The sequence below is a fragment of the Euprymna scolopes genome, chromosome 28, assembly GCF_053919585.1.
Source record: "Euprymna scolopes isolate OS-2025 chromosome 28, ASM5391958v1, whole genome shotgun sequence".
NCBI lineage: Eukaryota > Metazoa > Mollusca > Cephalopoda > Sepiida > Sepiolidae > Euprymna > Euprymna scolopes.
The window spans coordinates 54,686,522-54,705,441 of NC_136509.1; the positions used below are offsets into that span (position 1 = coordinate 54,686,522).

The 18,920-nt window shown below is 31.0% G+C and overlaps 1 protein-coding gene across 4 annotated transcripts in view; it reads right to left on the reverse strand.

Annotated features, from left to right (window-relative positions):
• LOC145249633 (citron Rho-interacting kinase-like) overlaps positions 1 to 18,920 on the reverse strand; it is a 384,140-nt gene that overhangs the window by 185,120 nt on the left and 180,100 nt on the right. For all 4 annotated transcript variants that reach the window (XM_080111385.1, XM_080111382.1, XM_080111384.1 and 1 more), the window contains 5 exons: positions 15,885 to 15,968; positions 9,935 to 9,982; positions 8,267 to 8,340; positions 7,186 to 7,318; positions 1,100 to 1,243 (listed from right to left, as the gene is read on the reverse strand). In XM_080111385.1, coding sequence (XP_079967511.1) covers positions 1,100 to 1,243; positions 7,186 to 7,318; positions 8,267 to 8,340; positions 9,935 to 9,982; positions 15,885 to 15,968 — 483 coding nt within the window. The remainder of the gene's footprint in view (positions 1 to 1,099; positions 1,244 to 7,185; positions 7,319 to 8,266; positions 8,341 to 9,934; positions 9,983 to 15,884; positions 15,969 to 18,920) is intronic.

Genomic DNA, 18,920 nt, shown 5'->3' on the forward strand with positions numbered 1-18,920 from the left:
TAGAATAATTTTTTTTATTTTTTATTTCACTAAAAGAATTTTACTACACTTATTTCGAATGCTATGTCATTTGAACAAATCCAGATAGTTTAAGTAGTGTTGCTTCCAACACAAAACAAGCTTATTAATTTTACAGGGATTTTTTTTTAAATATCACAACTTTATATTAACTAGTACACTATTATAGTATAGTATTTTAACATAAAAAATAAATTAAAAAAATATTACAATGAAAATCATAATGCTTACAGATATAAAATCAAAAATAACATAAGATAAGAATACAATAATGTTAGAAAAATGTAATTTAATTAAAATAGCAGACATTTTTTTTTTAAATGTGTGGAACAAAAAATAATTCAATGAAAAGAAAAACACTTCCAAAAAAGAATAAAGTAAAAAGTCAACAGATATGAACATTACTTCCAATTTCTTAGTTAAAAAACAAAAAACAAAAGAAAAACATATTTGTACATTCATTTGATAGAGTTTAAAATTTGAAATGATTTGATAGCAAAAATGATTTGATTGTTGCCAAACATTGGGAAGTTGCTTAAATAAAGCATACAGAAGAAAGCATGCAAGATGATAAATAATATATGATACATGATATGATAAATAATTATGATACAAGAAATGTCTTAGCAAAACTGTCTGTGACTTAATGTGAAAACGGATTACTTTAATGTATGTAAGTCACAATTGTATGGACATGTCAGATTCAAGTAAAGGCTAATTCAAAGAATGTATATAAAAAAAAAAAGTTTAAAAGAATGAAGTAAAAATGAGTAAAAAATCAATTTCCCGTCAAATATTTCTCAAATTCTGAGTTTAATACATTGTCAATACAAATGCAGGAGATGATTCATTTTAAGTAGAAAATCAAAATATCAACCAAGTGAATTTTGTCAAAAAAAAAAAAAAAAAAAATTGATGTTGTATTTACATATTTACTTAAAAATGTAAAACAATCGAAAGTGAACAAATAAAGTAAATTTATAAGCATGTTAACTTTGTATGAATGTTGCTGAAGCAGGTGATAGTTATCCTATTGTTTTGCTATTTTATACAACAAAAACAAAAAATAAACATTTTTTACCTTTTTAGTTTGATATTTCTGTTCAGCATCATCTCGTTCATTTTTAATTTGTAAAAGTTTGGTTGCCATGTTTGTCGCCTCTTCCTCCCATGACTGTAACTCCTCTGTCAGAGTTTTCACAAGTTCCTTGTTTGATTTGTCTTGCTGGAAATATAGAATATAACTGAACATTTTTTTTCTTTTGTTTTGTACATAAAATATTCCAAAATAAACATTTTTTTAAGTTGATTAATCCATAGAAATCCAACAGAGGTTTATGAGATCAATTTCACTAATACTCATGTGAAAGTTATCAATATATATATCTCCCCTACAATTATTAGTCTCAAACCTTAGTTATACAATAAGGAAAACTTCAAAATAACACTTTATCCAGTTATCTTGGAACTCTCCTCACAAATATACTTAGGTTTGATTGTTTTATGGTATATCATTAGATAACCTATTTAGGGTTATACCATAAAACAAAACAATCAAACCTAAGTATAATTGCGAGGAGAAATCCAAGATAACTGGATTAAGTGTTATTTTGAATAACATTGACATTAAATAACCCATTTAGGGTTATTCAATGCCAATGGCAGAGATTAAGGAAAAATGTTTTTATGCTTGAAGTTTTTTTTTTTTTTAGTGGGGTGGGAAGTGGGGGAATGGTATGTTCCTGAACTTCTAATTTTTTCTGATTTGTTTTCCTTTTGTTTCATATAGACTAGTTTGGGAGATTTAATCATTTCCAATCATGTTTTCAGTGTTGCTTGTTTTTTTGATTGATGTCGATGGTGGTTGCTTTTTCTTTTTTGTTTTGTGCTCTTTATTACATTCCTTCTCTTCTGTTTTCTTTTCTTGAGTATCTTCACTTTTTTTGGTATTCTTTATCTTGGCGAGGTTCTTATTCTTCAGTTTCAAATTGAATAACTGGTGTAAAATAATATTTTCCTTGTTTCTTTTTCTGGTTCTTTATGTGTTACAATGTTCTTGGTACGGCTCATTTTAATTTCTGTACAAAATTTTGACCAATCTTCGGATTCAATTTATTTTTATTAATAAGTTTTTTGTATTTTGTTTCATAATCATTGGGAATTTGAGGGTTTGAACAACACCAGCGTAAGTTTGTCTTCCCATATAACCTTCTACAATTGTTTTGGTTTCTGGACAAGAGATATTTCTCCTACTTCCATGACCTCTTTCCCCACCCCACCCCAATATATTACACTATAGATTATGCTGGGTGATTGCCTCGGCAATTTGCACAACAGAATTGTTTAGTACAGTCTTTTGTCTCATGGTTAGTTTTTTTTTCTCTCCACATCTTCCACAAGTTGGGTTTCCTCTACATGCATCTTGACTGTGCCCAAATATCAAGCATTTGAAGCATTTTAGTGGAAGAGGGATATATTGTTCCACTCTTTCCACTGTATATCTAATCTTTAATTCTTTGGGTATTACTGACCTATTGAAAGAGTTCATATACACTCATGAGCAAAAAAATAGGCCAAGAGTGAAAGAAGGAAGAAATTGATTTTTCAATATTTTTCCTTGAATTTTTGCTAATTTTAACTGAAAATTTCTATTTTGCAGATCATTATTATTATAGCATATAATAAGTGGAAAAATGAATCCTAAAAATGGTAAGACCACATCTTGGTGAGGATATAAAAAACCGAATTGCAGGCTTAAGGTAGTCCAAAATGACTTAAAAGTAGATTTTTGATATCTTAAGAAAAGAAAAAGTGAAAACATCTCTTTCTGTAGTGAAGCAAATTGGTCAAAGGTTCAAAGTCGAATGCTTGGTAAAAAATAAATCTGGATCTGGTCGCCCTAGAGCATTCACTTTGAAGGACGACTACAGGCTTAAATTAACTGTTTTGAAGGATTGAAAGAAAACTTATGTTGACCATAGCAAAGAATTCAAAACGGGCTGGAAATTCTCTTTCTAGATATACAATATCTAGACGAATGAAAGGAATGGGATTTTCTTCTAAAAGGTGTGCAAAGAAGCCATTTTTATCTAAGAAGAACATCAATAATAGAAAGAGATTTTTCTTGTGTTATAACAAGAAAGATACAGACTCGTTCAGGAATGTTTTCTGGTTAGATGAATCAAGATTTTGTCTTGTTATTGATGCTTCTGAATGGTGAAATTGAAGAACTGGAGAAAGATTTTCACCAAGTTGCATAAAAACGACAGTTAAATACGGGAATGGAGAATAACGGTATGAGGAACTTTTACTGCAGCAGGAGTTGGGGAACTTATTAGATGCGAGAAGTCAATCAATGCAAAGGAATACATTTGAATATTAGAAACAGTACCATTACCAAGTATCCAGAAGCTGGGAATATCTCAGAACATTATTTTTCAACATGATAATGCCTCTGCACACACTGCTAAAGTCACAAAAAATGATTTTCTGATAATTCAATTAATGTGATATTTTGGCCAGGTCAAAGCCCCAATTTAAACCCAATCAAGAATATTTGGTCCATAATATCTCGTGCATTGGATGGAAGAACTTTTTCGAACAATGACAAACTGTGGGAAGTTGTGCAAAGCGAATGAAATAGCATCTCCTCTTCACAGTGTTCCATTTTGGTTGAGAGCATGTCTAAAAGGATTGATCTTTTAAAGAAATCAAAAGAGAATGCGATTCCATCCTAAGCATTTATTAAAGTAAATGTCTTGTTCTGTGTTATTAGACTCGTTTAAGTTTCCTTGTTCAATTGTTCTTTGTTCAATATAGCTTTTAGTGCAATAAAATGTATAAAATTTGTTTCGCCCATTTTTTTCAATCTGTTTGCCTTCTTTTTTAATTGTGACTCTTTTTGCTTCAATAACTCCTTGGTCTTTTAATGCGGTTTTTATCTCTTCTATTGAGCATAGAGTTAATTATTGGTTCCTTATCACCTGTTTCGACATATTTAGTCTTTTATGTGGAAATACTTTTATTTCTATTTTGTCTGAAATTTTTATGTTGAGTAATAATTCCACATCTTTTTTATTCAATTATGCAAAATAAAGTGCCATCACATATTTTCTTTACTGATTTAGGGTCAATTTTTGCGATATTAGTTTTTGAATTTTGAAAGAAGATAATTCAGTAAATGAAGTCTCCTTCTTTAGTGATTCCAGCATTAAGAATTTTGAGTGGAGTATCACATTGTCTATTGCTGCATCCTCTTTCTTGGAATTTTAGGTTATTCATACATTTGTTTTTATTTTATTCATTGTTCATGTTCCCTACCCACTACGGAGCCCTAATATTGGGACATGTTGAGGGGTAACCCATTCGTCTCAGTATGTCAGGGCTACAAGAGTATACTCAAAAGCGTCAGAAGTATCGAGCCCTACATTCATTGCTTTATCCAAGCATTGAGTCACTTTCAGGTGTTTGACAGTTGTCTAGCTTGTGTCTTCTGTTCTGATTGACCCTCAGCCACCATTTTCTACTATATAGTTGGGTAGTTTAATGGATTGTGGGGGGGGGGGTAGTTCTGTGTTTTAGTATGGGTTGTATGTAGTAGAGCTAGCATAATCAGCTGATTGATTGGATCAGGCCCCTCTGACCTGGTGTTTAGTCCAAGTAAGGGCAAAAGTGGAGTGTTACAGTTAATGACCTTTTATCTTGATGATCATCAGCTGCTCAGCCACCAGGATCACATCACGGGCTACCACCCACGGCATAACAGGTGGCTTTGTTGAGGGGCTTTTACCCTCTGCAGAGGTGCAGTCAGCGAATTCTACAGCCTCAACCGACAGGGCGATAATTATTATTAAACCAATCTAGTTGTTTTTATTTTTAAGTAGTTATTCAGTATTATTATTTGGTGCATTTTGGGTCAGGAAGCCAAAGGGAGGGAGAAAGAGAAAAAGGGGGAAGGGCTGTTTTTGTTTTTAGCCTTGCACAACATGATTGAGTTCTTTAAGAGAAAATCAAAAAACGATAACATTAATGTGCGATGCATTCCATTCAGGAAGTCACTTTTCAGACAACCTGATCTGGTAACACCAGCAATTGAACTTATACAAGGCCAGTTGAGAAGAGGTGTAATTAGAGATTATGCAACTCTTGCTTCATTATAGATTCCACATGCAAGCATCTTACAAGAGTATTGTCTCTTAAGACAGAAGGCCTTAGAACACAGTATTACCTGTTACTTTCTAGGTTTTCTAAAGCCTAGTTTCGATTCTCTTAAGTTAAGCTTAATGGGGAATAACATGAGCTGTGGTTTTATAGATCTTGCCATCTTTTATGAGTCAAATTACTGATCTTAATCTTCAGATTTGTGTAGAGTATTTTAAAGTCATCTGATTTAGCTGCAGAGTTAGTTAATCAATACTTTTTATTCTTGTGTGACTAGAGATCCAGTATCGAAAAATGGTTTTAGATGTGGATAAAGAGTGTAGTTTGTTTATTTATTTTATTATCAGAGGATTTTCAAGTTTCTTCTTTTGTTTTTAAAATAAAGGAGTTTGAGAGTATAATTAATTTTAATTTTTCATTGCTAAGATTATGTTAAATGCCACATCTGTAGCACAAGCCTCAACACTAAAGATGGATGTTTCTTTTGGAAGTATTTTCTTGCTAATTTCATGTTCGTGTATAGTTGCATATGCAACATGAGCCATCTGTAAAGATGCTAAAGTAGTCAGGATAGTGATCGATGATATCCTGAAGCTTGCATTGGTATATGGAAGAGTGAGTACTTTCTTTAGAGAGCACATTCAAGTCTAGGATCACCTCAGGTTGTTTGATAATCCAAAGAGGTGCTGCAGATAAGGTAGTTTCATGTATGGCTTTTAGTGGAATATTAAAACCTTCTAGAAGATTCATGTCCAAAAGTTTGGATCAGTTTGTTTTTTCTCTCAGCGAGTTGTTTGTATTTGGGATTAAAGGTACACCCCTAGCTGGTTTATATGGACATAATTTTAATTCTGCAAAGTAAATTAAAGTTTTCCACCTTCTAAGGGCATTTTATGCATTTCTACATCTAAGCTTTTTACAGGAGATGTTCTTAAGGCTCCTAATACCAGTGTTAGTCCACTGTTGTATTGAATAGAGTTCTTGGATTTGTGAACTGAGCTATATAAGCAACAGACATAATTAAGTTTTGACTGTATTAATAATCTGTATAGTTTTATTCTGTTCTTTTGTCAACTATCCATTCTGTGAGCAACTACACATACAAGTTGCAGAGCTTTCGTCTTAAAGTATTTTATGTGGAATGAATGTCAGTTTTTTTGTCAAATATAAATTTAAGATATTTGTATTATTTAACAAGTGGAATTTCTATTTCATTAAGTTTGATTATAGAATCATTATACATTTGAGTCCATAAATATCCGCACTTAGTTTTTGCTTTAGTAAATTTAAATCCATTGTTGCAGTTGACATTTAATTGTGTTGATGTGTTTAAATTTATAGAACATTTAAAAAAAAATCATCCACATACAGGGTACAATCTATTCCAGCATTTATACATTTAATATTTATTTTGATACTGAAGAGAGTTATCACCAGTATACTTCCTTGTAGCACTCTTTGTCTTACCTTTTAGAACTTGTACCCATATGGACTATGAAATGTCTTTTTTATAGAAATTTTTCAAAAACACAGATCATGATATGTTTTTTAATATCATATTTTCATGTTTAGCTGTAAGCTTTCTCTAATTCAATTAAATGACAATTTTTTTTTTTAATAAATTCTTCATTAAGCAAAATTTTCAGACTAATTAGATGTGTGATAAAAGAAAACTATAAAAGTGTTAATAACTAGGGCTAGGACAACAGCATATTCTTTTCATTGTTTTGACTCTCGAGTGTGTATCTGTTGATACCTTATATGCTTTTCTTTAGAGGGATGTGGTTCTCGGTTGATTAACTGTGTCTAACTGTATCATATATATATATATATATATATATATTCGAGAGTCAAAAAAAAACAATGATAAAAATATTCTGTTGTCATAGCCCTATTAAGAACATAACTGCTTTTGTGAAATTAAAAGTTGTAGAGAATTTTGCAGAATTTATAATGTAGTTGTTGAATAATCAACACAAAAAGAAAAAAAAAAAAAACATTTCTTACTTTTATGATTTCTGCTTTGAGAGTGTCAATATTACTCTGGTACTCTTTAACCAGCTGCTCTAATGTAGTGATACGAGCTTCCAAGAGAGATTTTTCTTGCTCCAAAGCCTGCATTTTTTCAGTGTTTATACCACTAGAAAATAAAAAAAAGTAAAACTTGTGATAGCGACAAAACCATTCTAGTTGGTATGTTTTGGAATTCTTCGGTCATACATTCACTAATTCCCATTTTTTTTACTAGACTCGCAATCATTTCAGTTTTATAATTCCCACGATTTACATTATATCTATCAGACATTTTGTTTTACATTTTTGATTTTATTTTGCTTTTCTCTAAATATTATATCTAGAAATTTTGCTGCTTTCAATCTAGCACATTTTTTGCGTGCTAAATTCACCATCAAATCATTTATAAATTGTTTTACACATTTATAAATGATTTACACGTTAATCTTATGCATTTACTTACAGTTTCATTTTAAGATTTTGGCTAATCCCTATTAATTTGACGACCATATGACCATATCTTTTAAGATATTATTTTTTTACAAATACAAACTCCTAGGCTAAGTAGAAAAGTACAGTTAATACACACACATATTACATATATATTGGAATTTTGTAAGTTCTAGAAGCCAAAACAATGAAAAATATGTTTTTTTTAAATAAATATTTATTTAAAATCAACTTAGTTTCAACAATATATCTTCAGGCATAAAATCATTTTAATTTCAAATAAATATTTATTTAAAAATATATTTCTGTGCTGTTTTGATTTTTAAAACTTTAAAATTCAAATCTACACGATAATTACATCAAAGAAAATATGTGTGTGTGTGTGTGCATATATATATATATATATATGCTAATAAAATAATGAAAATTAGTATAAGAAATATATTCCTTTTCTCTATATTGATTTTAATGGAAAAATAATTTTTAAAATAATATGCAATTTAATAATAAAAATTTCTCAAGTTAAATGATTATTTCTTTAACTAATGTTTCTTTCACACATTACAAACAATGAACATAACAGATTTATTTTACGTGTAACAAAAATCCAAAATAATAAACTCACCTTTGCGTTGTGTGATAGGAAGAACTATGGCGTACGCGAATCTCATTTACAGTTTGTGGTTGGATTTCAATTGTCTACAAAATATTAAGAAACATTTTCAATGCAAATCTTTGACAACAGACATTCTAATACTCCATTTCTTGAAATTTAAGATTGCAACAAATTAAAAATATTACACATCAAAACTATAAATAATACAGAAATTATTACATGCAGAAAAAAGATTTTTTGAGTTGAATCTTGAGTTGGAGTTAAATGTTTGAACTACAGACTCCACAGTTCTGAGAACGGACTTCTCTTGATAACCAGGATTGCGAATATAAGCAAACAAAACATAGGCACTATAATTACTCTTATTGTTCAAATGAATACAAGCCGCGCATGTGTGGTCCCTCTCTGGTGCTGCATGTAAGATGACGCCACAAAAAATAGTGAAGAAATGATGGCTATGAGAAGTGTGAAGGGCCAACGTTGCCTTCACATTTTCGCCAACATTTCAGAAAAATTTAATGGATGGGACAAAAGCTATGGGGTAAAAAGTGTAATTTTTTGCAATTTGGGGCATTTGTGACCCCTTTTGAGTTCCTGGGAATACCAAATTCCAGTGAAAATGGACAAACGGTGCAGTTTCATGCCTTAAAATATGTATATTTAAATTTAGCACCATGGAAAACCACTACATAGACATACATATCAAGTTTTTTTAGTAATATGAAAAAAGAACTCCAAAAAGGTATGGTTTTTAGCCCTAAAAGTCCCAGAAGGATGCAAACCAGAATTTTGCCAGGGTTGTCCATACTGAATTTATATTAAGAACAATGGTCGCCACATTTTAGACAAGTTTCAGGAAAATCTAATGGATGGATCAAATGATATGGGGAAAAATTATCATTTTGGGGCATTTTTGATCTCTTTTGAGCCACTGGGGATGCCGAATCCCAGTGTAAATGGATAATGGTACAGTTTCAGGCCTTAAAATATGTGTTGACCACCATGAAAACCACTATATAATCAGACATATCAATTTTTTTTGTTGAGAAATATAAAAAAAGAGCCTCTTTTGAGCTCCTGGGGATGAAACGGTAATTTTTGCAAAAAAAAAAAAAAATTTTCTACTCTACGCATCTATTTAATGAAATACAATTTGTGGCAAAATTTCAGGAAAGACTAATGGAGGGTTATCTGGCATAACAGATGCACAGATGCTACTGAAAACATATGTTCCTCTCCGATAAATCGGGGGACTAATAATAACAGAAATAAAATGTATGATTGCTAATGATAGTATCAAGTGATCTGACAATTTGGTTTTGAATCTCAGCATGATTATTGGCTGAAGGAAATGACTAGAGAATAATGTGAATATAGAGAATAAAATTACTTTAATTGGTTGGAATGTATTTAAACACTATTTTTTTTTTTGTTTTAATTTGTTTTAATTTTGTAGAATATTAATCAGATTAACCAACAGAATTCCACTCCTTCTGTGTCTGTAAATCTCATAAGGTGACAATCAAGGATTTGACATAACTCTACTAAACGGGTTGCCACAATTGTTCATAAGTGAACACATTGATGTTGCAATGAAAATTTTAAAATATTTTATTTCAAACACTAATGCATTGATTGACCCGAGATTATTTTGTGAATATCTAAAAATATTCTTACTTTCACTTTTGCCAAGGTTTTCTGTTTTTCCAATTCATTTTCCAATTCCTGAAACAATTTAAAATAAATTTAATCCAACAATAAAAGCAATTTCTTTACTTTTACATCAGTCATTAAATAGTTCGTAAATACAGTTTTGTTTTGTTCTTAGAGGAATTCATTCAGAAATAAAAGCACACTCTGTGAAAACTGAAATGCAAATGGAACATGGGTTCACATTTTCAGCATCAGAAGAACAAAATGGATTGTTCCATTCGGATTAACAGGGTTAGAATATATATTGTGGTGTCTGTGTTATTGATCCATAAACAGGAAATATGTCACAAACTTACAGGGTTTGAGATACGAACACAGATAAACATATATATTCTAAAACTATGTTACCCAGATAACAAATTATACCCTGCCCTCAATTGTTTTAACATTTCTATGATGTTAGATGTTATCAATATGAAAATACATTGAATACATTGTTAAATAGTTGATTTTATTTTTAAAGAAGCCGATTGGCTTAACTAAAAACTAAAAAGATTGTAACAATTATTATTTCTAATAGCTTTTAATTTAAATATTTAGATAAGAAATGATTTGATAAATATTTACTTTATTCAATGCAAAACAAATGTGAATATAGAGAATATAAATACAATTTTTCCTTAGGAATTCATTTATAAAATTAAAACCTATATTGTTCTATCAAATTATGTTATCTATATCTTTTGTGAGTGTGTGTGTGTGTGCATTCAAAAGTCAATGTCTGTTAAGAAATTGGTATATAGATTTCATTTCAATCAACAGAGGTACAATAATATTGTTGGGTCTGTGTTTGCATTGAATGTGCACAAAGAGAAGACAACATTTTATTAAAAAAAATGAAATTAAAAAATAATAGAAATAGTCTCAAGAGCATGTAGAATTCTTCATACAATCCTAGGCAATGTTAGGTCTTTCTTCAAGTAGTTTGATAAGAGTAAAAATGATTTGTTTTAATCTTGAACTTCATTCAAAAAATAAAATCACAATCCAGCTGCAGAAACAAACACAATCACCATGCAAAATGGTGATAATTTTAAACTATTTCACTTATATCACCCATCAAATCATGACAACCTGATAAGAAAAACTCCAAAGGAATCGATAAATTATCACAAATATTGGTTAAAAGGGAAATTTGCCACTCGATGATAGATTTGTTATTTTATGTCATATCAAACCTTTTTAGATCAGTTCATTATTGAATTCCATCATTTTAATAAAGGTTTTATGTTTCAGATTCATAATCTATATAAATAAAACAGTAAATGTATGTGTGTGTGTGTGTAAATATCTAACAAGTAAACTCTTAAACTACTGGTCACATAACACTGAAATTTTCAGGAAATAATATTCATGCAACAGTGATGGTTTATAGCGAATATCTTTGTTTACATACATGTACATCACGTACAGATATCGGCAAATTTACATGCTAAATGTCCATTCCCACTAGCCGACATTTTTATTTTTATGTGCATCCGTATATTTGCTTCATTCCTTCAAGTTGTTTAAAAAACAACATCAGGCTGGAACGCTAGATGTTTTGATTTCAATTCCAGCTGATGATACCAACTTATTTTTTCATGTTTTTGTAGGAACAAATAAAAAAAAAATGAAACAATACGTAAATTTTACTCACGGTTTTGAATTTGTAAATACTAAGAAAAACCTATATATCTTTTTTATTATTCATTTATCGATTAGACAAATATTATTTTCAAATAAAAAATTCTAATCCTTCTGAATGCATGCATTTTTCTTTATTCTTATTAAACTAAGCATTCCATATACCGAATTTTTATAAAAATAAGCATTCACATATACCGAAGACATACCTATATATCTTTTTTATCATTATTCTTTGACCGATTAGATAAACAATTATTAATTTCAAATAAATATTCAGTGTTTTTGCAGTGTATGCACAATGTTACATTTCAGATAGGATTTCAAAGTTAAATTAAATTTATATGGTATCTTTCTATTTAATAAAATTGTTAAGTGAAAGTGCAGAACAGATAAAAAGTGTCCCTCCCCATGTTAAGAATTTTCTAAATAATAACATTCTTTCAGCATAATTCGTACACTGCACAAGTACTAAAAATTCTAACATTCCAAATGCGTGCGTTTTTTTTTAGACTTTACATTTACAAAAACATACCTATATATATATTTTTATATTCATTTATCAATTAGATAAACAAACAAAAACTGCAAATTTTTCCGAATGCATGCATTTTTATTACTTTTAATTTTTCTGATAGAACTTTCTTACACAGGACATTATAACACAAAATATGGGTTTATTTCTCTGATATAAATTTCCTTACAGATTTTCGCATGCATGGTTTTGTTTTGTTTTTTAGAAAATTTTCCTGAAACATTTACTGCATTAAAATAATTTTAACACAAAATAGACAGTTATTTTCATACAAAATAGAACTTTTCATAAGTAATAAATTATAAATAATCATTAGATTTTGAATAAAATTCCTTTCGTCACATTTTGCAGTTTTCATAAAGTTCAAAATTCATTGTATTGAATGAATGAAATCCATCACGGATGTAGACAAATACAATTCATATTTATAAAGAAATCTTAAATAACAGCGGTCAAATTCTCAGTTCTGTAGCCCATTATTTTGAAAACATTTCGCTTAAAGTAGAATAGCTAAATTTCTGTGAATATGATTTTCATAACAAAAAAAACATGCATTCAACATTATGAATTTTTTTTGTTTAATCTATTTTATTATAATATACGAGCCCAAAATATCCAAATATATCATATACAACCTGGCAATGCTGGGTACTTCAGATGGTATCAAATATTTATTCACAATGTAAATTTCATGGAGTAATTTTCAACTATTAATTCTTATTTATCAACTTTGTTATAGTTTGTACTTAATAATTTATAAGTTTTCATTTTTCTAGAAAGGCACATCACTTTTAGCCAAGTATCAATTTCATTATTTTTCATGATGCAAATCTTATGTATATATTCAGTAGATATAATTTAACACATCACATTTTGCCTTAAAAAAGGTTAATTTTAAAAATTAGACAATTTCTAATTTATTATGATCAATTTCTGTAAAAAATAAATACATTCCTTTCCATGAATCCAACTTGTCATCAATTTCTGTCAAAGTGTATAAAAAAAATGGAAGGAAAAAACTTAAATTGAAAGTTTGTTTTTTAAAGATTTTAAAACAAACTCCAAAATAATTTTTTTGAATGATAGCTGTGATTTTATTATGACTTGTCATATAAGAAAACTGTTTTCTCAATTTAAAAACAAATCTTGTTTTATAATAATTTTTAATTGAACTGTGATTAAGTGGCCGGTTTTAAATTATTCATTTACAAACAATTTTTATTGAAACAAATCTTGAGATGAGAAGGATTGATATCTTGTATTATTCAGATGTTTATTTCTTATCTCTCATTTCAGCCCATGTAACCTTGGACTTCCTTCAGGTGCACTTTCTTAAACAGGAGTACCTGTACAGAATGCTGAAGCGAACACTTTAATTCATGAGAGTAAAGTGTTCTTGTTCCATCAGCTATAACAGGATAGAAGAGTTAATGGTTGTGGTTATGTTATTATTTATTAATGATACTCTTATTTATTCTCATCTGTAGTACACGTTGAATCTTCAATTTTCAGAATACTGTGAGTTAGCACCGATTGCTAACCAACACTGTTAACCATATGTCCATACAGGGCCATGGTTGACAAAATGAGAACAATCTACTTCCTTGGATTAAATAAAAGTGTTCACTTATAAATTATGAGTTCCACATAAGATTTTCAAATTTACAAAAGATGCACTTGACGATCAGAAGTTACATCAGTCAAAACATTGTGAAACAATAGAGATCAGAATAGTAGAATGATTAATCGAAATAAAAAAAATTTTGTAAAACAAAAAAAATTATATAATTTAGCATTGATCAAATTTCATTGAATAATTGTTAGTTTTGTGATGTTCCAATTTGATTTGAAAAAGCAACTAACCATACTTTTTTTTTCCGTCAATTAAACTAATTCTCATCTAATATGATACTAAAATTGAATAAATCAGCATGTTTCTTTAAAGATATTTCCTACATACTTTACCATTGAAACGTTTTGGCAATCATTTAGACAAAGAGTGGCTTATTGTTAAGGACTGCTTCTTAATAGCTTTATTTTATCATTTAATTTACACAAGGTGTTTATACACACTATAAGCAAGCATTTTATCAACAAGAATGATATAAAAAACTTATTTTTAGTTATGCATGGATTTTTTACTGAAATCAAAAGTAGAATAGTCGTTACCTGCTGAATAGTTTAGTAAAACATCATTTCTTAATTGAACTGTGGTTAAATGTAAATAGACGCCTTGTTTTTAAATGTATTAGTTTACTTAAAAATATACATTTTGTTCTGTCAATAATTCAGAGCAATTAAAACTGTTCATCAGGATTATGATAAAAAATTTTTAAATAAATACATAAAACCATAGTTTTTGGGGGTTTTTTTTAATTACATTTTCACCCCAAACAAGGCACATTGTCACTTTGGTGTAGGGGGCTACTATCAGGGGCAGCAACTACTGGGGCACTATGTTGGGATTTGGGCAGCAAGATGTCGGTTCATGTTACACTTGAACTTCTGCATGTCAGTACAGTTAGGGAAGCAGGGACCTGGAATGGAATTCCAGAGTCTAGTGGTTCTGGGGAAGAAACTACAGGAGTAGAAAGATCTTTTACATCTAGGCATCTCTACTGTGTGGGGGTGGGATTTAGCTGCCTGTCGGGTTTGTCGAGGGTGTCTACGTCATGGGGGCACAAGTGTCTGCAGTTCGTCAGAGCATTCACCATTAAAATACTTGTAGAACAGGCAGAGGGATGCAACGTTTTATCGATGGGACAGAGGCTGAAGCTTAGATGCCAGTTCAGGGCCTATCAGATTGGCGACTTTCTTTTGAACCTTGTCTAGGAGCGAGAGACTAGCAGCAGATGGACCAGCCCAAATGTGAAAACAATACTCCATACATGGGTGAATGGTGGCCTTATAGAGGTACAGGATACTTTCAGGTGTCAGTAGTTTTCTAGCACGGTAGAGAGACCCTACCTTTTTCGCAGCGGCCCTGGCAATGTTTTCAATATAATTGTTCCAACTCATGTTTCCTGTGAATGTTAGGCCAAGCAGTTTGAAAGATGTACTCTCAGACAGGGAGTCACTGGCCATTGCTATTGGTGGCAGAGAAAGTTTCTTGTAATTATTGAAGGAAACAAGTTTAGTCTTGACCGCATTGAATGTGAACATCCATTTATGTCCCCATTCCACTACAGATTGGAGGTCATCCTCTAGTGTTTTTGCCATTTCTTTAGTTATGTGTTCATTTGCTTTCCTGTCGTGCCTGTTATAGAGCGTGGTGTCATCAGCATATATACCCATCTCAGAGGCAGTTTTGTCGGGGAGGTCATTAATAAGTATTAGACAAAATTTAGTTGATAAATTGAATTTTCCTCGGAACCCACTCAAATCATCACTTTTGCACTCACTGCATTAAAAAGCATTCAGCATCATTGAATAATAAAAATATCTGATACAAAAAATGTTTAGTTACCATTTTTCGTCATGTATCACCATTTTAAAAATGTAATTTTTTAGATTTGGTTCATAAAAAAAACGCTGAATTCACAAAACCTGGGAAAACACAACTACCCATTTTAAAATAAAAACACTATAAATAATACATAGTATACATAATTATTAGACAATTTGTTAGGCCAGAGTCAAAGTGAAATAAAATTTTTACAAGTTAGTTTCAAACATTTTTACTATATACTCCACAACTAGCAGATAGATGGACTCTTTTGACAAGTCATCCAGATAAAATTATCAAGGACTTACTTTTATTCTCTCTTTTTGTAAACGATCTTGTCTGAGATTACTGTTCTTTTCTGAGGAGAACTTGACAGCATCTTCTTGAACATCCTGACACAAAAATGAAATTTAAAAATTAAATCAAAATTTTAATATAATCAAAATAAAAATATTTGGATACTGAAATTTATAAAACATTCAAAGATTGATCAGGTTGTTTTCTCTATTTAACGATTGCTTAGATTGACCAAAAGGTGAATCACTCCTTTCTTAGCGGCCCCTTTAGGCAACTAATATAAACATAATTTTTTTTGACATTTTCAATAAAACAATCATTTGTACTACAATACAAACCCAGAAATTGAAATAGCCAACAACTGTTAAAACTCAAAGCCTACATATTTGTTTACAGAACACTTCACATGAGTTTCACAAATTTGTAAACTTCCGTTCGGTATATTTATCTTTTACTGTGTGTCTATCATCCTTTATTACTTGCTAAAGTAAAAATGTTCAATTAATATACAGTGTTTTTTGTTTTTTAAATCTGCTGCCAACAATTATTTTCAAGTACAGTTCCTATTTCCTCTCATTTGAGAATTGAACTTCAGGAACAAAATTCCTCACAAGGCGGAATTGAAAATAACTTAATTTTATACCAAATGAAAAACAAAGCAAAACACTGAATAATAAAGAAGGAAAAAATAATCATATGAATGTGTAAGTATTACAAAAAATCGATGAATACACATTCACTAAAAGCAAGAAAAACGAAAAAATAGATATTCAAAATAATAAATTATATTCAGTTGAGATGAGATTAGAAAATATAAACATTAAAGCAATTTTTGATTGAGATCAAATGAAAGAAACAATATGTATTTGGTTCAGATTTATTTCCATAACTTGTGAGTCATGTGGTTTGGTTTGTGGGAGCAGAGCTGGCCTTGTGTTACACGTGCAGCACAAACATTGAAGCAGAGTATAACGGGGTGAATTTAGGGCCCTCATGTGTTGAACACGATAAGAGAATCCATCATTATAAAAAAAAAAACTAATAATTATCAAGCCCTTTTAAGAATACTTAAGGATAGGCACTGTCTGTGAATTATAAACTTAAAGGCAGTCAGCGTTTATGGAATGTTCATGATTTCCGTTATTTGAACATTATGGATTATTTATTCTCATGGCAATTGTTTAGTGACCGAGAGTTAATGTTGGTATTGTGGCTGGGTTTGAATCTCACAACCGGCAGGAATTGTCACCTCCTACACTGACGATTGCATAAACATGAAACACTAGTGTCTAGGTATAAAAGAATAATTATTATTTATAAATATATAAATGAAATGTACAGTGATCTTAGTTACATCACTAGGACTATTTTCTGAATAGATACAATGCGTTGTGCCTGACCTTAATACTGCCTGCAACTACGAATTCCGACTTGCCATGTACTAATTGTTTCTTTTATAACTGTGAAAACACCACTGCTGTGGCTACGTATATCCATTTTATACTTTAACTCCAAGACGACCGCCTTCGTCTAACTTGCATGTTAAATTAAAAAAAAAAAAAAAAAATCTTTTTTTTCTCTAACTTTACTTGAAACTCTAAATCCTAATGCAACTCTACTGTATCCTGTAAGTTGATATCCCCTTTCTTGAAAACTAACAATTTCCTCTATTCCCCAAGCTGCCACTAAAACTTAATTAAACATAGGGAATACGCCATAACTCATAATTTACCTCCAGTTATACCCGTACTGTATTGCACTTACATCTTAACCCTCCTGTCATCTAAAATATAGTCTGGGCACAAAAATGTTTTAGTATAATTCTTATACCTAGTCATACTGCAACGTTATCCTATTCCGAAGCTAACACATAAATATTAAAAAAAAAAAAAAAAAAAAAAAATAGAATAAAAATCTAAAGGAAAAAATCTTAAATCACATTTAACTCGTTTCTAACAAGCCTGTTTGCAAATATAGTTGCTTCCACTGCATGAACTTTACTCACCCCCTCTTCCAATAACAAAGAAATAGCAATGTCCCTAAATCACTTTGAGGAGTGTAACTATTCAGTAGATACATAACCTTTACAAACTAACCCAGTAACATTAACTACCCACGTAGGGTCGCAGAAAAACCTGGATTAGGACCCAGGCTTGGAGCAAACCCTCTCATGCTGATGGACCCAGTAGATCTTCCCAGATCATCTGTCTAGAGAAGGAAACCTAAGGCCTCTCTAGTCTTGGAGGACAAACTTCCTCGAGCTGGTGACCGGTTTGCAAACCTAAACTGCTTAAGGAATAGATAGGCTCTGTCTATCGCCGGCTTCCATACTCCTTTGCCTATTAGCCAGGTGCAGAGGTACTATCACAGGGATTCAGCAGAAACACTCAGTGGTAGACCTTGTTTCCTGACTAGGGCAATGAACGCCGTTTTCCCCACCCCTGACACATCCCACCCCTCTAAACTGGGCACTTGGGAGTGCTTGAGTGCCACATATGCCAATGCAATTAGATTGATTGACCTTCGTCTGATGGGTTGAGGGTACCGGATTGACAGTTCCTGGCTGCTGTTTCCAATTGGTAGTACAGTGCCCTAACTCTTTGGTAGCACTTAAAGCGGCTGCTCCATCAACAGTTGTATAATATCAGGATGTTTGTAGTGCCATATCGAGCATGGAAAGGGACCCTGCACTCATCCCTGGTGGGCTTTCCTGAGGCCACAATCCTAGTTGATGAAAGGTCAGCTGATGGTCTACTTGTGTTGCATGTCTGGTATTCTGCACAATCAGTTGTTCAGCACCCCCCTACCTAAATTGAAATTTCTTTAAAAAAAAAAAATAAATAAATAAAAAATAAATAAAAATAATGACAGTACAATCAAAAATTACGCTTAAACCAGGCTTAGGTTCAAAGAAAATCAAATTGCCTCCTCCCTTGAGGCTTGCATTCATGAACATCCGTGGGCTTAGAACTAATTTAGATGATGTTGAAGCATTTCTCCTAACAAAAACCCCAGATATCTTAGCACGAAGTCAGACTAACCTACAC